The 19,404-nt window shown below is 49.5% G+C and overlaps 2 protein-coding genes across 3 annotated transcripts in view; both read right to left on the bottom strand.

Moving 5' to 3' along the window:
- The window catches only part of LOC144098845 (protein SSUH2 homolog), a 72,397-nt gene extending 53,177 nt beyond the window's left edge, over window positions 1–19,220 (bottom strand). The window contains exon 1 of one of the 2 annotated variants that reach the window (XM_077631754.1): window positions 19,141–19,220. Coding sequence is in view for 1 of the 2 variants with exons in the window: in XM_077631753.1 (XP_077487879.1) it covers window positions 4,406–4,422 (17 nt within the window). In the remaining variant the exon portion in view is untranslated. Of the gene's footprint in view, window positions 1–4,405; window positions 4,582–19,140 lie in introns of those variants that run through there. The other variant, XM_077631753.1, reaches the window with a different exon arrangement.
- LOC144097639 (neprilysin-1-like) lies at window positions 5,376–8,225 on the bottom strand. Its single transcript, XM_077630292.1, has one exon. It carries the CDS (start codon window positions 8,223–8,225, stop codon window positions 5,376–5,378), a length of 2,850 nt encoding a protein of 949 aa, XP_077486418.1.
- Window positions 19,221–19,404: the final 184 nt, after the last annotated feature.

Below are 19,404 nucleotides of genomic sequence, written 5' to 3'. Positions count from 1 at the left end.
CCTCTCAGCTATGCGGAGCGTTCCACCTAAGACTTTACGCAGTTTTTTTTTAAAATAGGCTTTTTGAGTTAAAAGAGCGCTTTTTTAGGCATTGCCATGTCAGCGGGTAGTACATCATAATAAAGCTAAGACATGCTAACTAGCAGGCTGGTTAAGTAACATTGAATAGTTAACTTTTTAACTATTATTGTTAGGTTCTTTAGTTATTGAGAGGCGTGCAGCCCAACTTAAGTAATATCGATATCCATCTTTAGAATATCGGAAACGCGGTTGCCCAGAGCGCTGTGGCCCAACAAATTTTGGCTACATCGCGCAAAATTGCACGTGCTTTCGAGAAGCTTGCAGGCAAAGAAACCTCTCCAGTGCACTTAACTCGTCGAAATAGGCAGAATTCGTAGAGCCACAGCGTTGAGCGTGACCGCGTTGTCCAAATTATAAAAACTGATACGTATATTAATTACGGTGGGCTACACGCCTTTCAATAATTAAGAAACCTAACAGTAATAGCTAAAAACTTAACTATTCAGTGTTAGTTAACCAGCCTGCAATTGAGCGCGTCTTAGCTGTATTTTGATGTACTACAGCGTTGACAATGCTACATCGAAAAAAGTGGCCTTCTAAATCAAAAAGCCTATTTTTAAAAATTGTGTAAAGTCTTAGGTGAAACACCCTGTGTATAAAGCCAAGACCGAACTCACAAAGTTTACGGCCTGTACCCACTGCACGCTTGCTTGTATATACCGACCGAACCCAGGCGCATCCGGACCATTTCCTTCAGCGAAAACGAGCCACCTCGACTTGGTTCCTAACCGTCCAGGGAGGGATGGTGATGCTCCGATATATCGACCGCCGGAAAAACCTCCGTCGGAAAATCCCTGCTCTCCGCGTTGCTTTATACGGCACACGCGGAGTCTGAGAGAAAAAACCAGCTCGAGAAAAAAAAAGAAAAAAAAAGGATCCGAACCCCGGAGAGTGTATATAGCAAGTATACACATACAAAGTGGCTGCCACGCGAAGCCGTGCATCGCGGTGGAGGACTCACCGCATCAGAACGCGCGCAAAAGCGTCCGTGTCTCGAGCACGTGGTCGCTCGCGCGGCGCTGTTCGGCGGCTTCTTCTCGCGTTGGCCGTCGTGTTTACAAACGCGCGGCCGCTGCCGACGCCGCCGTGACTCACACACGCTGCCTACCGCGGCGGCGGAAAAGGTTTAAAGGTTCGGCCGTCGGTTATACGGTCACGTGTTTACGTCGTCTACGCGCCCGAACCAGTGCCTTGCAGCGGCGGCGTGGGTGAACGAGTCCATGCGTGCATGTTGACCGGTTCCCCGGCTAGGCGTGTGTGCATATGTGCGCGTGTGTGTGGGAGGGAGAGAGAGTACGGCGGCTCGCTTTTGATCATGCCGCCAGTATAGTCAGGCAACACAAGCCGCCTGGTGCGCGAGGTGTGCATATATAAACAGTGCACGCATATATACAGTTGAACCTCGTTATAACGAAGTTGAAGGGGCCCGGCAATTACTTCGTTATAGCCGCAGCTTCGTTATATAGCGCATGTTGACCGAGCTTCCAAGAGGAATTGTCACTCCTTCGTTATATCCATTGTTTCGTTATAACGAGGTTCGACTGTAGTCATGAAATTCATTCATAGCGAAGCTTCTGTTCATGCCGGCCGGATATGCCTGATTAACGCACCCATGGCCCCAGCGAGGAAAGCACACACAACCACCCGCCGCCTGGCGCTCTACACGAGAGTGAAAACTGCGTGCTAACACGGAGTGTATTTTAGTTCCCACAGAATAATAAAAAAAAAACATTCTGGACGTAAGTGCACCACCGACGCTTCTTTGAAAGGCCGAAAGTTCTGGGAACTTTCCTTTTTATTTTGTCATGAAATAACGTCGTTACGTAGCAAGGCGTCATACGATCCAATGTATGTCCTGTCCTGTGGCGCCTGTCCTGTTGTGTTCGTGTGCCTCTTTTGTCCTTGTTGTTTTCGCGCCGCCCTGACATCATCAAAAAGCTATGCACCAACTAGTCCAAACCAAAGTACTTCTTGACCAATGTCACCGCTCACGCGAGTCATCAATAAACTGAACTTCTTAGAACTTGCTCGCGTTTCCTTCCCAGTGTTATTCGTTCGTTATTCTCATGGCTGCTTTTGACGGCGCAAATTGAAAGAGGTGAGCTGCTGATCTCACCTATACCTGTCGTTCTCTGTTCGAACGAGAGCGGAGAGCTTTTCATGATAGGAATATAAAACAATAAGACTTAAGCAGCCGATAATGGAGTTGACGATAACGTAAACACTAGCCGCAAAAATGATGCACTTTTTTTTAATCTTTCGTCTTCGACAGTAAAAAAAGCGCCAGAAAACGACAGGCATCAAAATTAAATTCTATACACGCCGTTGGCGCTGGCTGCTCGACGTTCCGGTTCTCGGCTTTACGAAAAAAAAATTCACATTATCGTCTCCTCGCGCTTATATACCACCATGGCTTGCCTTAATCGTTGGGACCACAGCCATCGGCTTCCCATATCATGTTCTAATAATTAATTCATCCGTCGTCGACCCCAGCAACAACTTTTCATCACAAATTTCTTCGTTTTTATTTTATCGCTTGTTTTATCTTTTTATTGTACACGACGGCAGACGACGCAGACGCACGCTAGTTGGCGTTTTCAGCACTTCCAGCATGACACTCCGTCCTATACACTGATTACGAGATTATCTTTCCCCCTGTGTGTATAAACAACGAGCAGCTAGGCGCGCCGCCGACAACGCACGCAGACGTTTATTCCCGACCCAAGCTCTCTCTTATTAGAACGCTGAAACAATGATGGTCCGGCTTGCGTGACTCGGACAGCGGATTACGCAGTCAAATATTAAAGAGACGGACTGCAGGAGAAAGAACACAATATTAAAAAAAAAACAAGACAGGGGAGGCGGTTGCCCTTGTTTAAACCGCAGGGCCAGCCCGACCAGCCCGGTCCGAGAGCTCCATTATCATCACGCAATGTAGGAAACGGGGTCACGGTCCGCACAGCTAGCTAAGCGCCCCGCGCGAGCAGAGTCAGAGCACGGCAGCGCTCGCTCGTTCGTCCACCAGCTCGGTGCGCTATACGTGGTAAGTACACTACACACGTCGCCTCCCACCAAAACGAAGCAAAACACAACATCCCGGCAGCTAGCGCCAGGGGCGCCGACACCGGCAGATTCATTATCGATCTCGTGACGTTCGAAGAGAGCGGCCCAACGGAGAAGATCGAGCTTCTTTACAGCAGCCAATCATAACCTCCCTCCGGAGCAACGTCAAGCTGTCATGGCCCACAGCTTGAAGCAGAGCAGATGGTGGTGCATTGACTCTCGCGCGGCGGAAATACGGCGCGCCCGGTCGCTCGCCGGGAGCTGATAACAAGCGCACAAAGTCCTACTTCGACGTCTCTAGTCGCTCTCTATTGAACGAACCGACACACGAATACACACCCCTTCATTTCGTTCCGTGTACAAAGATGCACTGCACGGTACGATCTAGTCGCAAATACGAGGAGGCAGCTTCGTTGACATCGATGGAGAAACGACGCAACACACAGATCAAGCGCTAAGCAAAACCCTATTTACACGGTTGTTCTTCGCAGCACGCACAAAATGTGCCGACGAAACCACGATCCGGGTGTTTATGACGCACGCAAGGAGCCACATGAGCACGCGCACTGAAAGGGGACATATACCAGCCCCTTGCAAACCAGTAAAACTTGTATGAGAAGTGCCCGCTACGCGCAGCCGCTAACCGCGCGCCGGCCTACTTAGCACGAAGAAACCACGCTCCGAAAACGGGCTGTTCCTACTCGTCTCAAAAGTCAGCTTCGCGCGACAGTTAGAACGCGCGTTAGCACCGTTCCCGTCAGCTGAACGCCCCGAGGATGAGAAGGGGACGATGCCGATAAAGAAAGATGAGCCCACTTGCAGAACGCGGGATTTTGTATAGGAGAGCGAGACAGAACTGACGTCCCTGGAACAAATGTTTGGGAGTCAAACTCTTCAGATGGAAGCGTGCTAGACAGCGTCAAAGTCATAACCACGTCGCACGGATGCTTCCGAGCGCGCGCTCGGGGTTGATACGCTCTCCCGCGGCTCGCGAGTGGCTTCTAATGATGTCATCGACCTAACGCGGCAGTGTCTATTAGCACGTCCGCATCCGCAGCACAACAGGAGGCGATCGCGACGTTGATGCCGCTACAGCTAAGCACTTCTAGTTGCGACGATCACAGCATTAACAAGCGAGAAAAGATCTTTCTGTTCGCAGGCAAAGCTGACCGATGCGGCGCGCGGCTCAGCGTCGAGGAGCAAACGTACGATCGGCGGCCCCAGTGGCCGTTCAAAAGAATGGAAGCTCTCGTTTACCCACCTGGCTACTGTGGCCATCTCCGCCTATCCGAGTGGTTCGAGGTCTTTTAAGCGAGACTTCTTGCTGACAGGCATGCTACCGACGCTTCCTCCCCCGTCGTGGAACAAACGAATAATTTTACATTTTGAAATCGCGAGGAACAATCAAAACGACGGACATCCTCGCGAGGCGAGGGAAGGAAAAAAAGGAAGAAAAAAGAAAGAGGTCGCGCCTGACAAGTGAGGGCATCTGGTGTCGGCGCCGAGAACGATACCCGTCGTGCCGGTTTTGGTGTTGCCTTTGTGGCGCCCGCTTCGGGCGCGTTTGCCCGGCGTGGCAGAGACGTGTTTGTGAGAAACTTAGGAGGCGGAACGTAATGGTCGCAATTCAGTGCCGAGAGGAATACAAAAAATGAAACAAATAAGGCCTTCCGAGGCTGCAGTTCGGCAATTAAGCAGGAAACAGGGGCGGATCTAACAGGTCAGGGCAAAATTTTCGCCCCCTTACCCCGGGCGAAAAATGTTTTCTTGATGAGCCTCACTGGCCCCCTCCCCCGCCCTTTTTTTGTGATTATACTTCAAAAAGTGCACTGTGCATTTGAAGCTAGCCATCACTCAACACCCCACCTTCAACTGCTACTTACAAAACCGCCCCTTACATGAACACGTGCCATCGATGCCACGTGTCTTTAAAGCAGCGCGTATTTGCGTTTGCGCAATTATTTCGAATTTCGAAAAGAGGCGCGGGAGGTGGGGGGGGGGGGCGCCAAACCACAGCCCTGTCAAGTGCTGAGGCCAAGGAGCATGATTACAAATGGAGAAGGGGATGGCCCTCTCTGCTCCCCGCCCTCCTATAGTGACGTGCCCGCTTAAAAAGGTCGTGTGCTTCTGCTGTTGTTGCGCACGACAGTGAACCGATTACTGCCTGCACCCAGCAACAAACTTTATGAAAACAATAGGAAAAAGTCAATAGTCTGTTAGTGCCTTTCGCATTATGTCAAAAGTTTGCACTTCTGTGTTGGGTTCATTGGTTCTTCTGGACTACAGTTCCAGGCCTGAGCGAAAGATGGGGTATTTCTGAGCGGAATCACTACTCTAAGCCTTGGCTGGGTCATGGCATCTTCGGCGAACTGTTGCCTAAGCTGCTCCGAAGATCCACTCTCGCACATGTCGGCAGCGTAAATGACATGGAAGAGCTGTTTGGAGTTGAGTGGAAGGTTCAGCATTTCCTGCTGCACGGCGACGCCGCTTTCTACCACATATTTTGAGAACACTGACACGGCGGGCTCCATGGCAACGTTGTCCAGGAAGTCGTAGGTTGTGGTGACCACGGAACGGACTTTCTCGTCGTGCAGATTGTTGGATATGCTTCTGTACTGAGACTGCAGGCATCTCGTCGTGCGCGTCAACATCTCAGTGGGGTTGGGCATCACTGGCAGCCCTGGATGCGGGTACGAGTTTCGGTGTAACGAAGCGACCAGAGCCGTCATGATGCGAGTCGCCACTCGTGGCGTCTGGAATAGAAGCCCCGCGTCAGTGTCCGGAACACTGAAGTTGAACAGCGCGACTGGGACATAGACGGAGCGGGTCTCGTAGTCGAATTTCGGGTACGTAGCGAAGATGGACCCCTTCCACTCTGGGTAGGGTGCGAAGCCGGCGTCCGCGATGGTCAACAGCCTGCGCTCTGTGTTCTTCCTGACAAATTCTGAGTAGACACTCAGGAGCTCTATATCGGTGCTGTTGGGCAGCGCTGGAAGTAGCGAGCTGAATGCCTGTCCGCCATCCTCCCTGATCCAGGACGGGTAGAACACTTCGAAGCCGACGTCTGATAGGATGTTTCTAGCCTTTATCTTGTCAGCAGCGTCCATCCAGGTGAAGTTGCTCACTGCCAGAAGCACGGTGCTTTTCAGGTCGTTCAACAACGCGGTGACCCGCTCAATGCTTAGCAGCTTCTCGTTGGCCTTGAAGAACGCCTGCTGGTAAACAAAGGGCATCGCGTCTTCCAACATCCTCAAGCAAGCCTTCCATCTGGGCCACCCTAGCTTCTTGTGTCCAGTCAACTGGCGCATCCGTACAGAAGCCAGTTCGACGAAGGCTTCGCTGAACATGAGCGGCGAGACGTGGAGGACGGCTCTAAAGCCCAAATAATTCAGCAGATCGTGGTTTTCTGTCATGTGGATTACTGTCCTAAGGGCCTTCAGGTAACGCATGTTTTTCACAAGCAGCCTTGTTTTTTCGTTGACGCTGATTATGCCATCGAAGAGTAAACCAAGGAACTGCGCGTAAGATGGAAGGTTGTGGACGGTGGTCATCTTGGCTTCTTCCACGTAGTTCCTCTCGCCGCGTGTACTGGTGATCTCGGCAAGCTTTTCAGAGAATGCAAGAACCTTCTCCGCTTGATTGAGGTACTTGTAAGGGCTAAACATCTTCATCGTTCCTCGGACCACATGCGAATACCAGTTGGGCAAGAACACATCCTTCGTGCCAAACAAGCCGATTGCGATGTCAGGCTCGTCGATTGATATCACAAGGGCCGTATCGTTTTCTGGGTCTTTCTCAACCGACACCGCTACCAATGTCGTCAGTCCAAGGTGTCGGTAAAGAAGCACGACTGTTCTCCATAGATCGGCTCTGCTGACGCTATCGTTTTGATACGGCCAGTTTTCCAAACCCACGGCAGTCAGAAGTGACCGAAGGTGAGCGGACTGTTCTGTCTGTTTTTCTCTATCACTTTTGTTGTTGTTGTTGTCATGCATACACAGATCTATAAGCGTCTGCGCATAAGAAAGTGGTGACGTGGAGTTCTCAGAGAAATCTTGCTTCTCACCAGTTTTGTACAACTGGTTCTCTTGCTCTGGCAAGTCCAAAAGTGAAGCTTTCAGCGTGTTCTCGACCTCTTCGGCATACAAGGAATCTTGCGAAAATGCTCCTTTTTTCTTTGTTCTCCACGACGAGCAAACGAATTCGTAGAAGTCTCCACAAGGTGAAATGGTCCAGTTCAGGCTCGATTTGAAGCGGTCAGTCATACTGCGACAGAAAGGCGTCTGGCAGCGCGCAATCTTTGGTCTAAACTTCGCAGTCGTTTCTGTGTCCTCTGCCGGCACGGTCCACTTGGGATTCAGGTAGAACACTTTGCCGTCCGGTTTTGCAGCGGCGGGTGTTTTGTCCTTTGAAGTGGCCAGCGCAGTGGTACCAGGACTTGGGTCCTCTTTCGGCTCGGCGGCCAGCTTCCTCTTGTCTTCACGGTTCACGGAGAAAGTGAGGTTGAGGAACGACAGGTCCCTCTCCGAGAGCTTGCCGCTGACGACGTAGAAGGAAAACAGTCCCCCTGCGACTAGCGCAAGGGCAACCGTAGTCATGAAGAAGACCGTGCGGCAGCATCCGCCTGGTCTGGCGGGTGACTCTCTCTTCTTGCTGGTCTCCTCTTCGGAGGCAGCGGCGGCGCGGCTCAGGAGTTCAAGCAGAGCCTTGTTCAGCCTCTGCTCAGGCATGGCCTCCAAAGGCCCGTACCGAGGGTCCATGGCGGGGTAGGCGCTCAGCAACAAAGGCGCTGGGCCCAGGAAGGCTGGCTGCGGCTGCGGCGGCTTGAAGAAGGCCGGAAGCGTTGCTGGGTGCGCGTTGGCGCTGGCCGTCTTGGCGGAGTCGCCAGGCGTCGGCGAGTGGGCCGGTGGTTGGTCGCCAGGCGCGGTCGGGTAGTGCATGAAGTAGCCCATGGGCAGATAGGTGGTCGGGTTGGGGCCTTCGTAGCTTGGGCTCGGTCCCGGTGTAGAGAGCGATCGGCGCGAGGTTTGCGGTGGATTTGAGGAGCGTTTTTTGGGTTGCGGCGATCGCTGGAGCGCCATATTCTTGCCTTGCCTCTTGGCCAGTCTCTTTCAGGAGGTGTGCGGGGCCCAGGTCGCCGTCGGCACCGCCGGGCCTGATGGTTCTGTCAAGGATCTTCTTCTTCTGGACAAAGCGCCGCGCGCCGCCGCGCCCCTCTGCCTTTGTGCGTCCTTCTCCTTGCTATCGCGTAAACCTGAACGGTGGATCGGCTTGCGCAACTTCTCAAATGGACGACAAGTCAATGACGCCGTTATCGAATCAGAAAAAAGAAGTATCTTCAATTTAAGTGTTACGAATAAATGCTGTTACACGAAAATATAAAGTGGTTGCTTAATTGCTGTTTGATTGCGAACGGGTGACTGTTAGTGCATCCTGGTGGAAGTTAGCTCGCTTATTGGTACGACTGCCAATAAGTGCACGCGCAGTCTGGCTGACGGCTGCTTATTGGCATGATTGTCAGTAATCGAGCAGTCAGCCTGCTTACTAGGCATGGTTTATTCATACATCATGCGCTGTGTATTATCGTATACCTTCATGCTCCTAATATACTGTTTACCATTTTCCACTTTCTGAAGGCAAAAGCGCAAATGAGCTTTTAATTCCGCATGGTGTAACAGTTTACTGTGAACCCCTGCGGAAGCCATACACGCTTTTGGCATTATGTAAAAAAAAAAAACGAAAGGTTCTGAAGAGTGCTGTATAAATTTATATGCGACTAAACAGTCTATACAACCCGCTTCGACCGTTTCAGCGCGATCTAGCAGGTTTAGCAGCAACTATCTGCTGATGCCAATGGTTCGCGTTTAGCGGCTTTAGCCCCTCTCTGCGGTGCTCGTACTATACCTTGAGTGGCAGTCAGTGTGTTGTGAAGATGCCTTCCACGTTGTCGCTTGAAATGTGAGAGCAGATGCGGCGGAGGTGAAAGCGAGACTCAAAAATAGTCCTCTCCGATAGCCAACATATATATACATGGCAGAAGGTTCCTGCCGTCAACATATCAGCGATTAGATGCTCCAACAGGCACGTAGCCAGAAATTTTTTTTCGGGATGGGCCCAAGGCAGGGCCTACGCATAACAAAAACATTGCTGGGGGGGGGGGGCCTCTGCGCCCCCCCCCTCTTGGATACGTGCCTGTGCTGCAATAATTATGTAGCACACGCACATGGATTCAAGAACAGGAACAAAGTAAACGATGAGCCTCGTGACATGGGACATTGCTCCAAGCTGCTGCAGAACAATAGCAAAAAGGAAGAGAAAGTATAGAATAACACTACAATTGATCGCCCTTCTTTTTTTTCCTCGAAAAAAGATTTCATGGGATGCGACACTGTCTCTGAGCAATGCTTCAACATCATGTACTATTATTCTTACTGATTTGTGGTTTATGGGGGCTTAACGTCCCATAGCGACTCAGTCTATGAGGGACGCCGTAGTGAAGGGCTCCAGAAAATTTCGACCACCTGGGGTTCTTCAAAATGCACTGACTTCACTTCTATCGAAATGCGACCGCCGCGGCCGGGATCGAAACCACGTCTTTCGGGTCAGCAGCCGAGCAGCATAACCACTGAGCCATCGCGGTGACACTATTCGTAATCACTCGCAGTTTGCGGTACGTATGGCTTTTCCAAAGGCCGACTTTCCCCCGCTGCTCTTTTAATTCTTCGGATAGTTGCAATCGACAGCCACACCATTAACGGTCCTTCGGAGACGGCTTCATATGTCGTCCCTCCCTACGCCGGCTGAGTGTGCCGCATCCTTTGCGGTCAAAGTGCCGGTACAGCCCACACCATATGAGCTTGCCACTCTGATCTCCCTAAACCAGAGCTGCAGCTCAGTACTTTTTGAGCAGTGAGAGGCTACCCTGTTCAGTTCGGACCTGGATGTCCAACGCCTGGCCTTCGAGCGAGCCACCGAGGTACGTCATCACGATGCAAGGTCTTCTGACCACCTAGCGTCCACCTCAAGTCCATTTTTCTTTTTCTAATCAAGTTTTCATCCCCGAAAAAAGGAAGTTTTCTTCAATGTGTCGGCCCAGATTGGCTTAATCCAAAGAGCATTTATAAGCCTCGGATGGCTTGCATACGGAGCCAAAATATTGGAACGAAAACGTTGTTTTAAAACACAAGGTGGAAATGTAGCTTTAAAATAACACGCTACCGCCGAGGATTCGTGCCTAGCTACATGCAGGAAATGAAGTACGCCCAATTCCAGGGCTGCTTCTTGTTGTGGCCGTGGCGTGATGGCGCTTGCCTGGACACTTGTGAGAACATTTGCTCGACTCATGCGCTGCCATGGCCCTTCGTTACTTTCTATCCTTCCTTCTCCGTCTCTTCCAGTCTCGTGGTTGTTCGATCCCACCATTCTGTTGAAAACATTCCTCGCCAGTTCCTGTGAGCGAAGAAGAGGCGTGAGTTCCGCAGCAAGGCAGGGAAAGACAGTGGTGTTGATGTCATTCTGTGCCTCCGAGACACGGACCATTGTGTCACCGGTCTGGTTGCACTGGTGCGCCCGAGTAGTGTAACCGAGCTCACGTGCCATCACGTGACCGTGGCGTCACATTCACGTCACCACTCACGAGACATCGCGTGACCATGGGTCTCTTCGATTTGGCTGCACTCGCTGCAGTCCACGAGTTCAAGGAGTGCAGCACATAGAGTTTCTTACTATTAACTAGAGGGAAAGCTGGCGGCACTGCACCTATACCTCCATGGGGCGATGAGCTACTTGGCGCAGGACAGTAGGTTTTTTTCAGGAACACAGAGTGGCGTTACAGAGATGTCCCATTCCGAATCGACGGCGCTCTCCGCGCGCAGACGACTTCGCCGTAGAAGTAGTGTGCAAAAACCGTAGTATCGAAAACGCAACAGCACACGACGCCAATAAAAGGTTTTTGTTTTTCGAAATGCTGTGGAAAAACCTTTTAAGATGTTGAAAGGACAACATTTTTTTTTTCAAAAACATATTTCTTTTTAAAAATGCGCCTGTTAAGCACAATATATTGGCTTTTGTGGTCTGCAATGCTTGGCCAATAGGAGAGCAAGCCATCGCTTATTTCGGCCAGACTTTATATTTACATGCTTTTCTGCTCGTTTGTTGCGATTTATAGGAAGGGTATTAAACGCTAGGGCATTATTGATTATCAAACAACGTTTGCTTTTTCATTATTTTTTAGCCAAAAGTTGTACTTCTGCAGTCGGTAGCTCTCCGCCCCATGATGTTTAGAGCGCTCATGGTGGTACAGGTGGTCTCGAGGAAGCTCCATGCAAACTCCCATAGGCGGGGCGCCAGCTTTCCCTCTAGTTAATAGTAAGAAACACTATGGTGCAGCACTTTCGCGTTCGTTTTGCCAGTGCAGCGCGCGCCTGCTGCACTTCCGTCTTCGGTTTGCATAAGTGTCAGCCTAGTGCAGCACGAGTTCTTGGCTGCCCTACACTCTCGGAATTGGTGCTGAAGCCAGAGGTGGGCATTTGACCTCAAAAATATGGACCTCACCTCAACCTCAAAAAGAATTTGCAGACTTCACTCAACCTCATCAGTTGAGGTCTCCTTAGACTCCTTCACCTCACTTTTCCTGAGGCCACTGATGACCTGACTCAACCTCACCTCAACCTCAAAATGTGAGGTTGAGGTCGGCTGCTCGACCTCAGAAAACAAACGAAAAACAAAACAAAAAGCGATTAAGAAGTTTTTCAGTTAAAAACAATTCTGAAAATCTTGTGAGACAGGAAAGCCAAAATGATGATGGTATTATTTAATGAGGTGTGTACAGACACTATTGATGTGCACGCAATAGGAGAAGCTTATAAACTGGGATGAACGCTCGGAAAGTATATGTCCTGCGGGCAGGGGTGTCCCATACGCGGTTACCACTTGTACGTCGGTGAGTACTTTATATGTGTCAATATTTGGCAACATGCTTCGTGTATACTTGTTCGTATTGAAAGCATCTCGCTCATTCACGCACGAATCAGCAGTTGACAAACACAGCCCTTCTACACCATCTACCAGGAATTGGGAGAAGGGGCAGGTACTCACAGTACTATTTTCAGGCTTGAGAATAGTTACCGAATATCAAGAAACTGGTCGTTGATGTACTTTCCAATGCGACGGTTATGCAGACGCATATCAGTATATTTCGATTTTCTAGCTCTATCCGGCATAGCGAGAGTGCTCTTTTGAGTCCTCTGTATGTTGCCTTTGAAAGCACTTAACAAGCTGCGACTGTAGTACACCAACACAGGCACGTTGTATTTATGTCTGTGTAGAAGCGAGCGGCTCCTTTTATTAATGCTAAAGCATTAGATGGCTCACTTATAAGGTCATATCCACAAAAGAACTGTCCGCAAGAAATGGCGCCATGCGACGTCACGAGCCGGCGAGTCACGCTACAAAGATGAGGACGTCACATAATTAATCGACGCCATTTAATATAATTAGGTAATGCTAATACTAATTAATATTATTAGTAATGACGTTATGTGAGTGTGACGTCATATCAAGTAACGTGACAGCGATGCAATGTGCCTTCAAACCTAGTCACATGACGACGCTGTAATATGACATCACACCTATTCACGTGACAACGATGTAATTTCTCGTCACACCAGGCCCCCATCCACCCCCTTCCACCCCCATTTCAAGATCTATATGGATCCCACATTGCTACAAATGCACGCATGACGCATTAAAAAGAGTGCCCACATCCCAGTCCACACTAATGACATTCGGATTGTCCAGCAGGTAAACGCGCCAGTTCTCATGTATGACATACTGCAAAGATCATGCAACGACACATCCCTTTGAATCGAGATGATGGCGATGATGACAATGATAACAGTGTATCCTTATGAACCCGGGGAAGTCTGATATACCGCTACCAAATTAAAAGTTGCCAGAATATTGATTAAATATTGTACATTATTCAGCAACCGAAGACAATTAATGTGCGGGAAAATAGGAATACCTGCAGCTAATAATTAAGGATGATGATGCTGATGTTCCGCTCCTGGGAGGTCAAGACCCTCCCCTGTTTCCGCCACATCCCTCCATATGGCGATGGTAATGGTTTTGAAATCCTGGGAATTCTCCGATGACTCGGTGAACCCGCGGCGTTTTGAATGTAAGGGCTAGAGTATACGTCTTCGAACACTGTGCCAACTATTAAAATAACACGGGTCAAAACAACTGGCCTAGAGTGGACAGCGTGAACCTCTCTCTCTGTCAAGAGCACCATGGCTCTCCGCTCAAATTTCCCCGCAGTGAAGTCTTTTTTCGAGCAACCCACCCTGGAGAAAAAAACCGCCTAAGTAATCATACGCCTCAACAGAATTCTTGGTACCATTTCATCAACCAGGCTCGGTAAATCATTTGTTTTCCTTCAAAACTGAACTAATCAATGGTACGCCAGCATCCTAGACGTTTTTTTACCCACGAGCACCGCGCGAGCATTCTGCGAAGCCGTTTAAGGTGAACGATGGGTCTCTGCAAAATAGTTAAAAGAAAGATAACGCGTAGTGCCTGGTCGTTTGCAAGGCAGGCAGCCAACATAACTGATCCCATACGAGAAAAGAAACGAAAGAGATTGATGAGAAACATACAAACAAAAATCGCACACTAAAAACAGAAGCGAACAACAGTGTGCCCCATTAAACGTCATATTAGAAGGTTTGAAACAGCGACTCAGCAGCATAGCGCGAGCATGTAATCAGTTCCATTCACATATCTTCATAAAAAAAAGGAAAAGGAATCAGCTACCACATCACCATACATTCATTACAGTTTTGCATTTTTTCGCCGCTGCAACACCGCAATGCTGGTGCGTTCGCTTCGTGTTGCGGTGATTCGGCATAATAAGCGAACTTCCGAGAAGGAACAAGGAGCAGGAGACCAAAGAGATATTATTCGGAAGGATAAAAAAGTGAAATTATATTTGCATCTGCTTGCATTACGGAACAGGAAGATACAGAATTGGTGTGAGATTCGAAAGGGGAAGTCACCGATCAAAATCTTCGACGGTGTTATAATGGTTTTTCTGGCTTCGTGGTTTTTTAATCAAATCAGCAGGTGTCATTGTTAGGAACCACGTGAATCACATTCTCTCACCTGTGCCGACTACTCCAGGTTCTGTTATGTCAGCTTGTAATGCATTACAATAGGATCCCTTTTATTCTACTGCAAGGCAAGAGCCATGACGTCAGCGCCGGCAACGAGCATGAACACGAAGCAGTCTTGCTTGGGGTCATCCGCGCTGCGACGAATTTATTGCGTGCTTGTTGGACTGAACTTATTTTTTTGCGGCATCAAAGAAAACTACCGCGGGTCAACGTGAGTTACGTGCTTTGCGCGCTCCCGGGAGTTTGAGCCGACCGGCAGGCAGCTATGGCTGCTACGCCAGCGGGGCAAGGGGGAGGGAGAGTGGCGTGCCGTGACAGTAACACTCCTTCCGGGAAGACCAGAGGGGTGCGTCTTCCTGTAAGCTCGGACTGCACAGACATTACGGCGCAGCACCGGAAGCTAAGAAGGAACTGTGGCATCCGGTTGTCCAAACAGGGGAAACCGAACACGAAGCGTCATTGCACGAACACTGCGGTGATGCGCTGCACTCGTCGGAGTAAGACGTGGCAGCTGCAAAAAGTCTCGACCTCACTGAATGACGACCTCACTCAACCTAAAACTCACGCGTGATGTTGAGGTCTGAATTGCTGACCTCACCACAACCTCACCTCACGACGTGAGGTTGAGGCCATTTTGAGGTTGAGGTCGACCTCATGAGGTTCCCCACCTCTGACTGCAGCAGTAGTGCAGCAATATGACAGCCCCAATGTGTAGGTTGGAGAATACCCGACCGTAGTTCAAATGAAATGATGACTGCTCACTGTTGAAAGGAGGAGACGGGTAACTTCATGGCGTCATAAACTAAGTCTTGACCCATGAGTAGCATTTCAGCGCTTATGTTGCAGTCGGCGCTTATACATGCAGCAACTTTTCTTCAGTAAAACGACGCGACTTTCTGGGGCTGGTTCATGGCAACACTTATTGCGATTTGCTGCTCGAAAATTCTTCGTGTGGTTCGAGATTTTGGCGGCCGTTTATGTCGACAGCACGCAGCTGGCTCTAATTTGGTGGCGACGCCAAGGCTAGCAGACGACAGGCCTGCACTCTGCTATTCGTTTTGGAAGCAGCCAGTGCCAAGCTGCACTTGAATTAATGCTGCACGCTCGCGGCACCGCCGAAGAACTTGACGGAAATAGCGCAGCCAAATCGAAGAGACCTCATAATGCCACCGGGAACGAGCAACCGTCCGAGTGCGCTCTGCACAGGTGTTAATTGGCGGAACCGCCAGCGTTGTCGCCCACGTTATGAGCGGCGGTTATGATGTCGCGTTATGACGGCACCGCGACCATGCAGCCGCCCGAGCGCGCTCCCTGCTCGTTGATAACATGACTACTCGATGCTTCTGATTAGTTAATCTACGAGCGCTTCCATTGAAGTTAGCCACGCTAATAGCTGCTGAAAAGAAATTTATTTACCTCTCTTTACTGCCCAAAAACAGGGCTTCAACTAAGAGAACACACGCCAGCAGAGTTGTACCACGCGTAGAATGAATGAATATTCTCAAAATTATTTTACCTAGCTGTGCTGGTTAGCAACGCACACGTGGGGCAGTATGATAAGCATGCATCTGGTTACCTCCCTGAAATGCACGCACGTTATCGGTAATGTGGTAATGCGAATTAATGCTCAGATTATAATGCGAATTTCCAGCGCAACTGTTAAGGTGTTTTCATTTCGCGTCATACTGAGGTAAAGAATTTGAGTGAGACATGTGTACTGCGCGCACAGTTTTAGAGCACTTCAGACTGTCGCTCTTGAACTAGCTCTTCTCACACACTACCCATAGTTGATAGCCTTTTTGTCATCTGAGTGGCAGGAGATTTGTTTGAGGTGTTGGACCAAGGCCTGGTCCTGGTGCGTCTCAGGAGGTCGTCACAGCAATGGGGGGAGTTACGAAGTAGAAAACTGGACTGCTGGATCCTGGCGCCGGTGGCGCTGACGAGCATTTGCTCGGGCGGCGCGTTTGGCATGCAGTGGCGGCAGACGAAGCACTTGTACAGCTGCAACGTTCACTGTGCAAAAATAACTGCCAGAGGCTATTTTTGTTACACTGGCTGTCATTCGAACCACCGCGCGGAGCACGAAAGGAGATAGCGCGCGCACTGCCTTCTCGTCTCTTTGTTGAGTAGCTGGCCATGCACGGCATTCATGCCGACTGCAGATGCCATACCCCTCTCCTCATTCCACAGTAACCACCCCTGTAACCATACGGAGGGTGGTAACCGCCCCTATAGGTTGCAACGGCCCTCAACACCGACGCTCAGCAATGATGTTCCATTCGGGTAATTTTCCCTATTTAGGGGAATTTTTATAGCGAAAATTGTCTCACCTCTTCCAAACTTCGGAAGTTTTCAAGCTGCTGCAGAGAAAAAGGGACTGAAATTTTGGATCTAACTGAGGGAATTTTCGGCTGCGGCATGAAACGTCACTGATTCTCAACCCAAAAAACAGGCACTGAACAGCTACGCTGTAACATATGGCTCACAGGAAAGTCTGCGCAGTCACCAATGGTCACCGTCTATAGAGATGGCATTGTACACGCACATACCATGATACTTACTTTTTCTCTTTCATGTTCATATTGCATACATACACGCACTCATTGCGACTCGCCTCTAAGAGTGAGGCAGTTGCCCATGCAGTGCTTAGCTCCTGCTTATATACGATTAAAAAGAGAATATTTTTAAATTAAAAAGCTAGAACACTAAAATTGAAAAATCATTAGTGGTATAGCGTTGCAGGAAATGGTTTATGCGCGCGGCATTACTTATGGAAACAGGAAGGACCTGTTAATTAATTAAGTGTACTTACACCTTCCTGGGATATTTCTGAGCTGGAATATTAAACGCCTGTCAAGAGCCTCGAGATACCCTTTCAAGATCTCTTATACGTTTAACTGGGCGGTGCATAATTTGAGCTAGATAACCGTCTAAAGGTACGGCGAGATCTGCTGACAAGAACTGAACTAGATATCTGAAAAAAAAAGAGAAAACGTCTCGGAGACATTTCTTAAACGTCGTCATGATACCCAAGATGTCTTGCCCACATTGGCAAGATATAGGTGTAGTCAGTGGGTTCTGAGCCCGAATGCAATCCTGGACCCGACGCCAAAGCCCATAAGCGCAAGACAGTGCTCATGAGGTGGCAAGACTAGCACCCTATAGCTCCTGGAGCAAATGAGGACTTCCTGTTAGAAAGCGGCACAGAACACGAAGGACAAAATACGCAAAGTTTTCTGACCCGTTTTGGCGCGTTTGAATCAAGAATGAAACCTTAAAGCGTTCGGAAGCAGGAAAATGTGCATCCATGCTGAACAAGTGATTTCCAAAGCCAGAATCAAAAACCTTCACAGACAGCACGCCAAACAAACCGTACGCGATGGCTCGGGTCGGCGCTGGCGGCGCCTGGAGCCGGCCTCATTGTGCGCATCAGGATAGTACCGGCCAGGTATCAGGTTCACGTTGAAAAATGAGGCCCGTACACAGCTCCGATTTCTTGGTTGACCGCCGAGTCCACAGGCGCCGTATCACGGAGCACAGCGCCGAAATGTGCGAGACTACGCGCGTGAGCGCAAGGAACGGGCTGTTCCGGATAACGGACCCAAACCAACCTGCTTCTGAGTCAGTTATCGCCTTTTTGTTGTTTTCTGCACGCCACTCCGAAAAGATTAGAAAAGGCAACGTGATGCCACCTTCCTTCCTCTAGCAAAAGAACTGTAAAGTCTTAAGCCTAATAATGTGATGCCATTTGCACCACACTACCACCTTGATGGCAGCGGCCATAAAAAAAAAGATAATAATGCGCTAAAAAAACGGGGGTTGGGTCCGTTTCCCGGAACAACCTAGCAGAGGTCACTTGAAAAGGACTGTGCGCTGCGCACACTCGCATATTCACGCACATTTCGCCGCGCAGTGCTCCGTGATAAGGCGCATTTATCAACTCGGTACTCGATGCTCGTGCGTTCCAGTTAAAAAATCGGAATGGTGTACGCGTTTCACCTAAGGCTGTCAGAGGCTTTTTAAAATAGGTTTTTTTTTTTTGTGTTAGAAGAGTGCTTTTTAGGCATAGCATTATCAGCGGTGTAATGCATCGCTCGATCCTGATTTATTGGGAGGTCCGCCATACTGGGAGTCGACCATGGATAATATCCGTATCAGATTTTAGGTTTTAAAAAATTCCAACCGCTGTAGCTCAAGTAGTTATTGGGGCCGCACAAGGCAGCTGAAACCGAAACCGCGCTGCCCACGGCCGGTCTTGAGGGAACGCTGCGCTTGCGCGCGCTACGAAAGGAGCGCGTGACGTGCCTGCTCCCATATGCTGCTCCCGGACTTGGAGGAATCCCGCAACCAGCCTCAGGGGTCTGCAGCAAAAGTGCACATCACGTTAAACTCGATTTTGTAATATATCGACACAGTCCAACTTCAATCTGCCCTCAGTGTCGAACAATGTTCTGGTCTGCTTTAGTTAACGTACAAGATTCTTTGGTATTGGGGGCATAAGGCATGTCACATACGAAGTACCTACGAAGGAAGCTCCTGAGGGTGTTCTAAACATTGGTGGCACGCTCTGTCGTGCTTTCGTGCCGTCCGGTTTAGAGAGCGGCGTGCAGAAAATTCTCGTTTCGCACGCATTCCGCTTTGGAAATTAGAGGCAGCGTTTTTAATATTCGTGCTGTTCCTAAAATTGAAGGCATGCCTCGTGGGGACGTGCCTCCAGGTTTAAAACAGGCATAAGTGCGCGATCGCTTCTTCCTATACATATATACATGTTGCCATGCTGTGCTGGTCGGGCAATCCATCCGACAGGATCATATGTATTCACCTGTGCGGGGTCGAAGAATGCGATATTTTCTTGTTTCGTCCTGGCCTTTAAAAATGGGGACAGATAAGAGAGTGCTCGCCCACAGTAGGCGTATCACGTTGAGCGCCGCTTTTAATTTTAATGAATAATGCTCTGTGTTCAGGATTTTATCCTACATTCTAAATACCTCTAAGAAAATACAGTGAACTTGTTTTGTTTTCTTTCTCCCCCCAAAAATCTATTTTTTATTGGATATCGTTCCATGATTTCGTTTAGCCGCCTATC

The sequence above is a fragment of the Amblyomma americanum genome, chromosome 7, assembly GCF_052857255.1.
Source record: "Amblyomma americanum isolate KBUSLIRL-KWMA chromosome 7, ASM5285725v1, whole genome shotgun sequence".
Classification (NCBI taxonomy): domain Eukaryota; kingdom Metazoa; phylum Arthropoda; class Arachnida; order Ixodida; family Ixodidae; genus Amblyomma; species Amblyomma americanum.
This window is presented reverse-complemented; position numbering and strand designations above follow the sequence as displayed.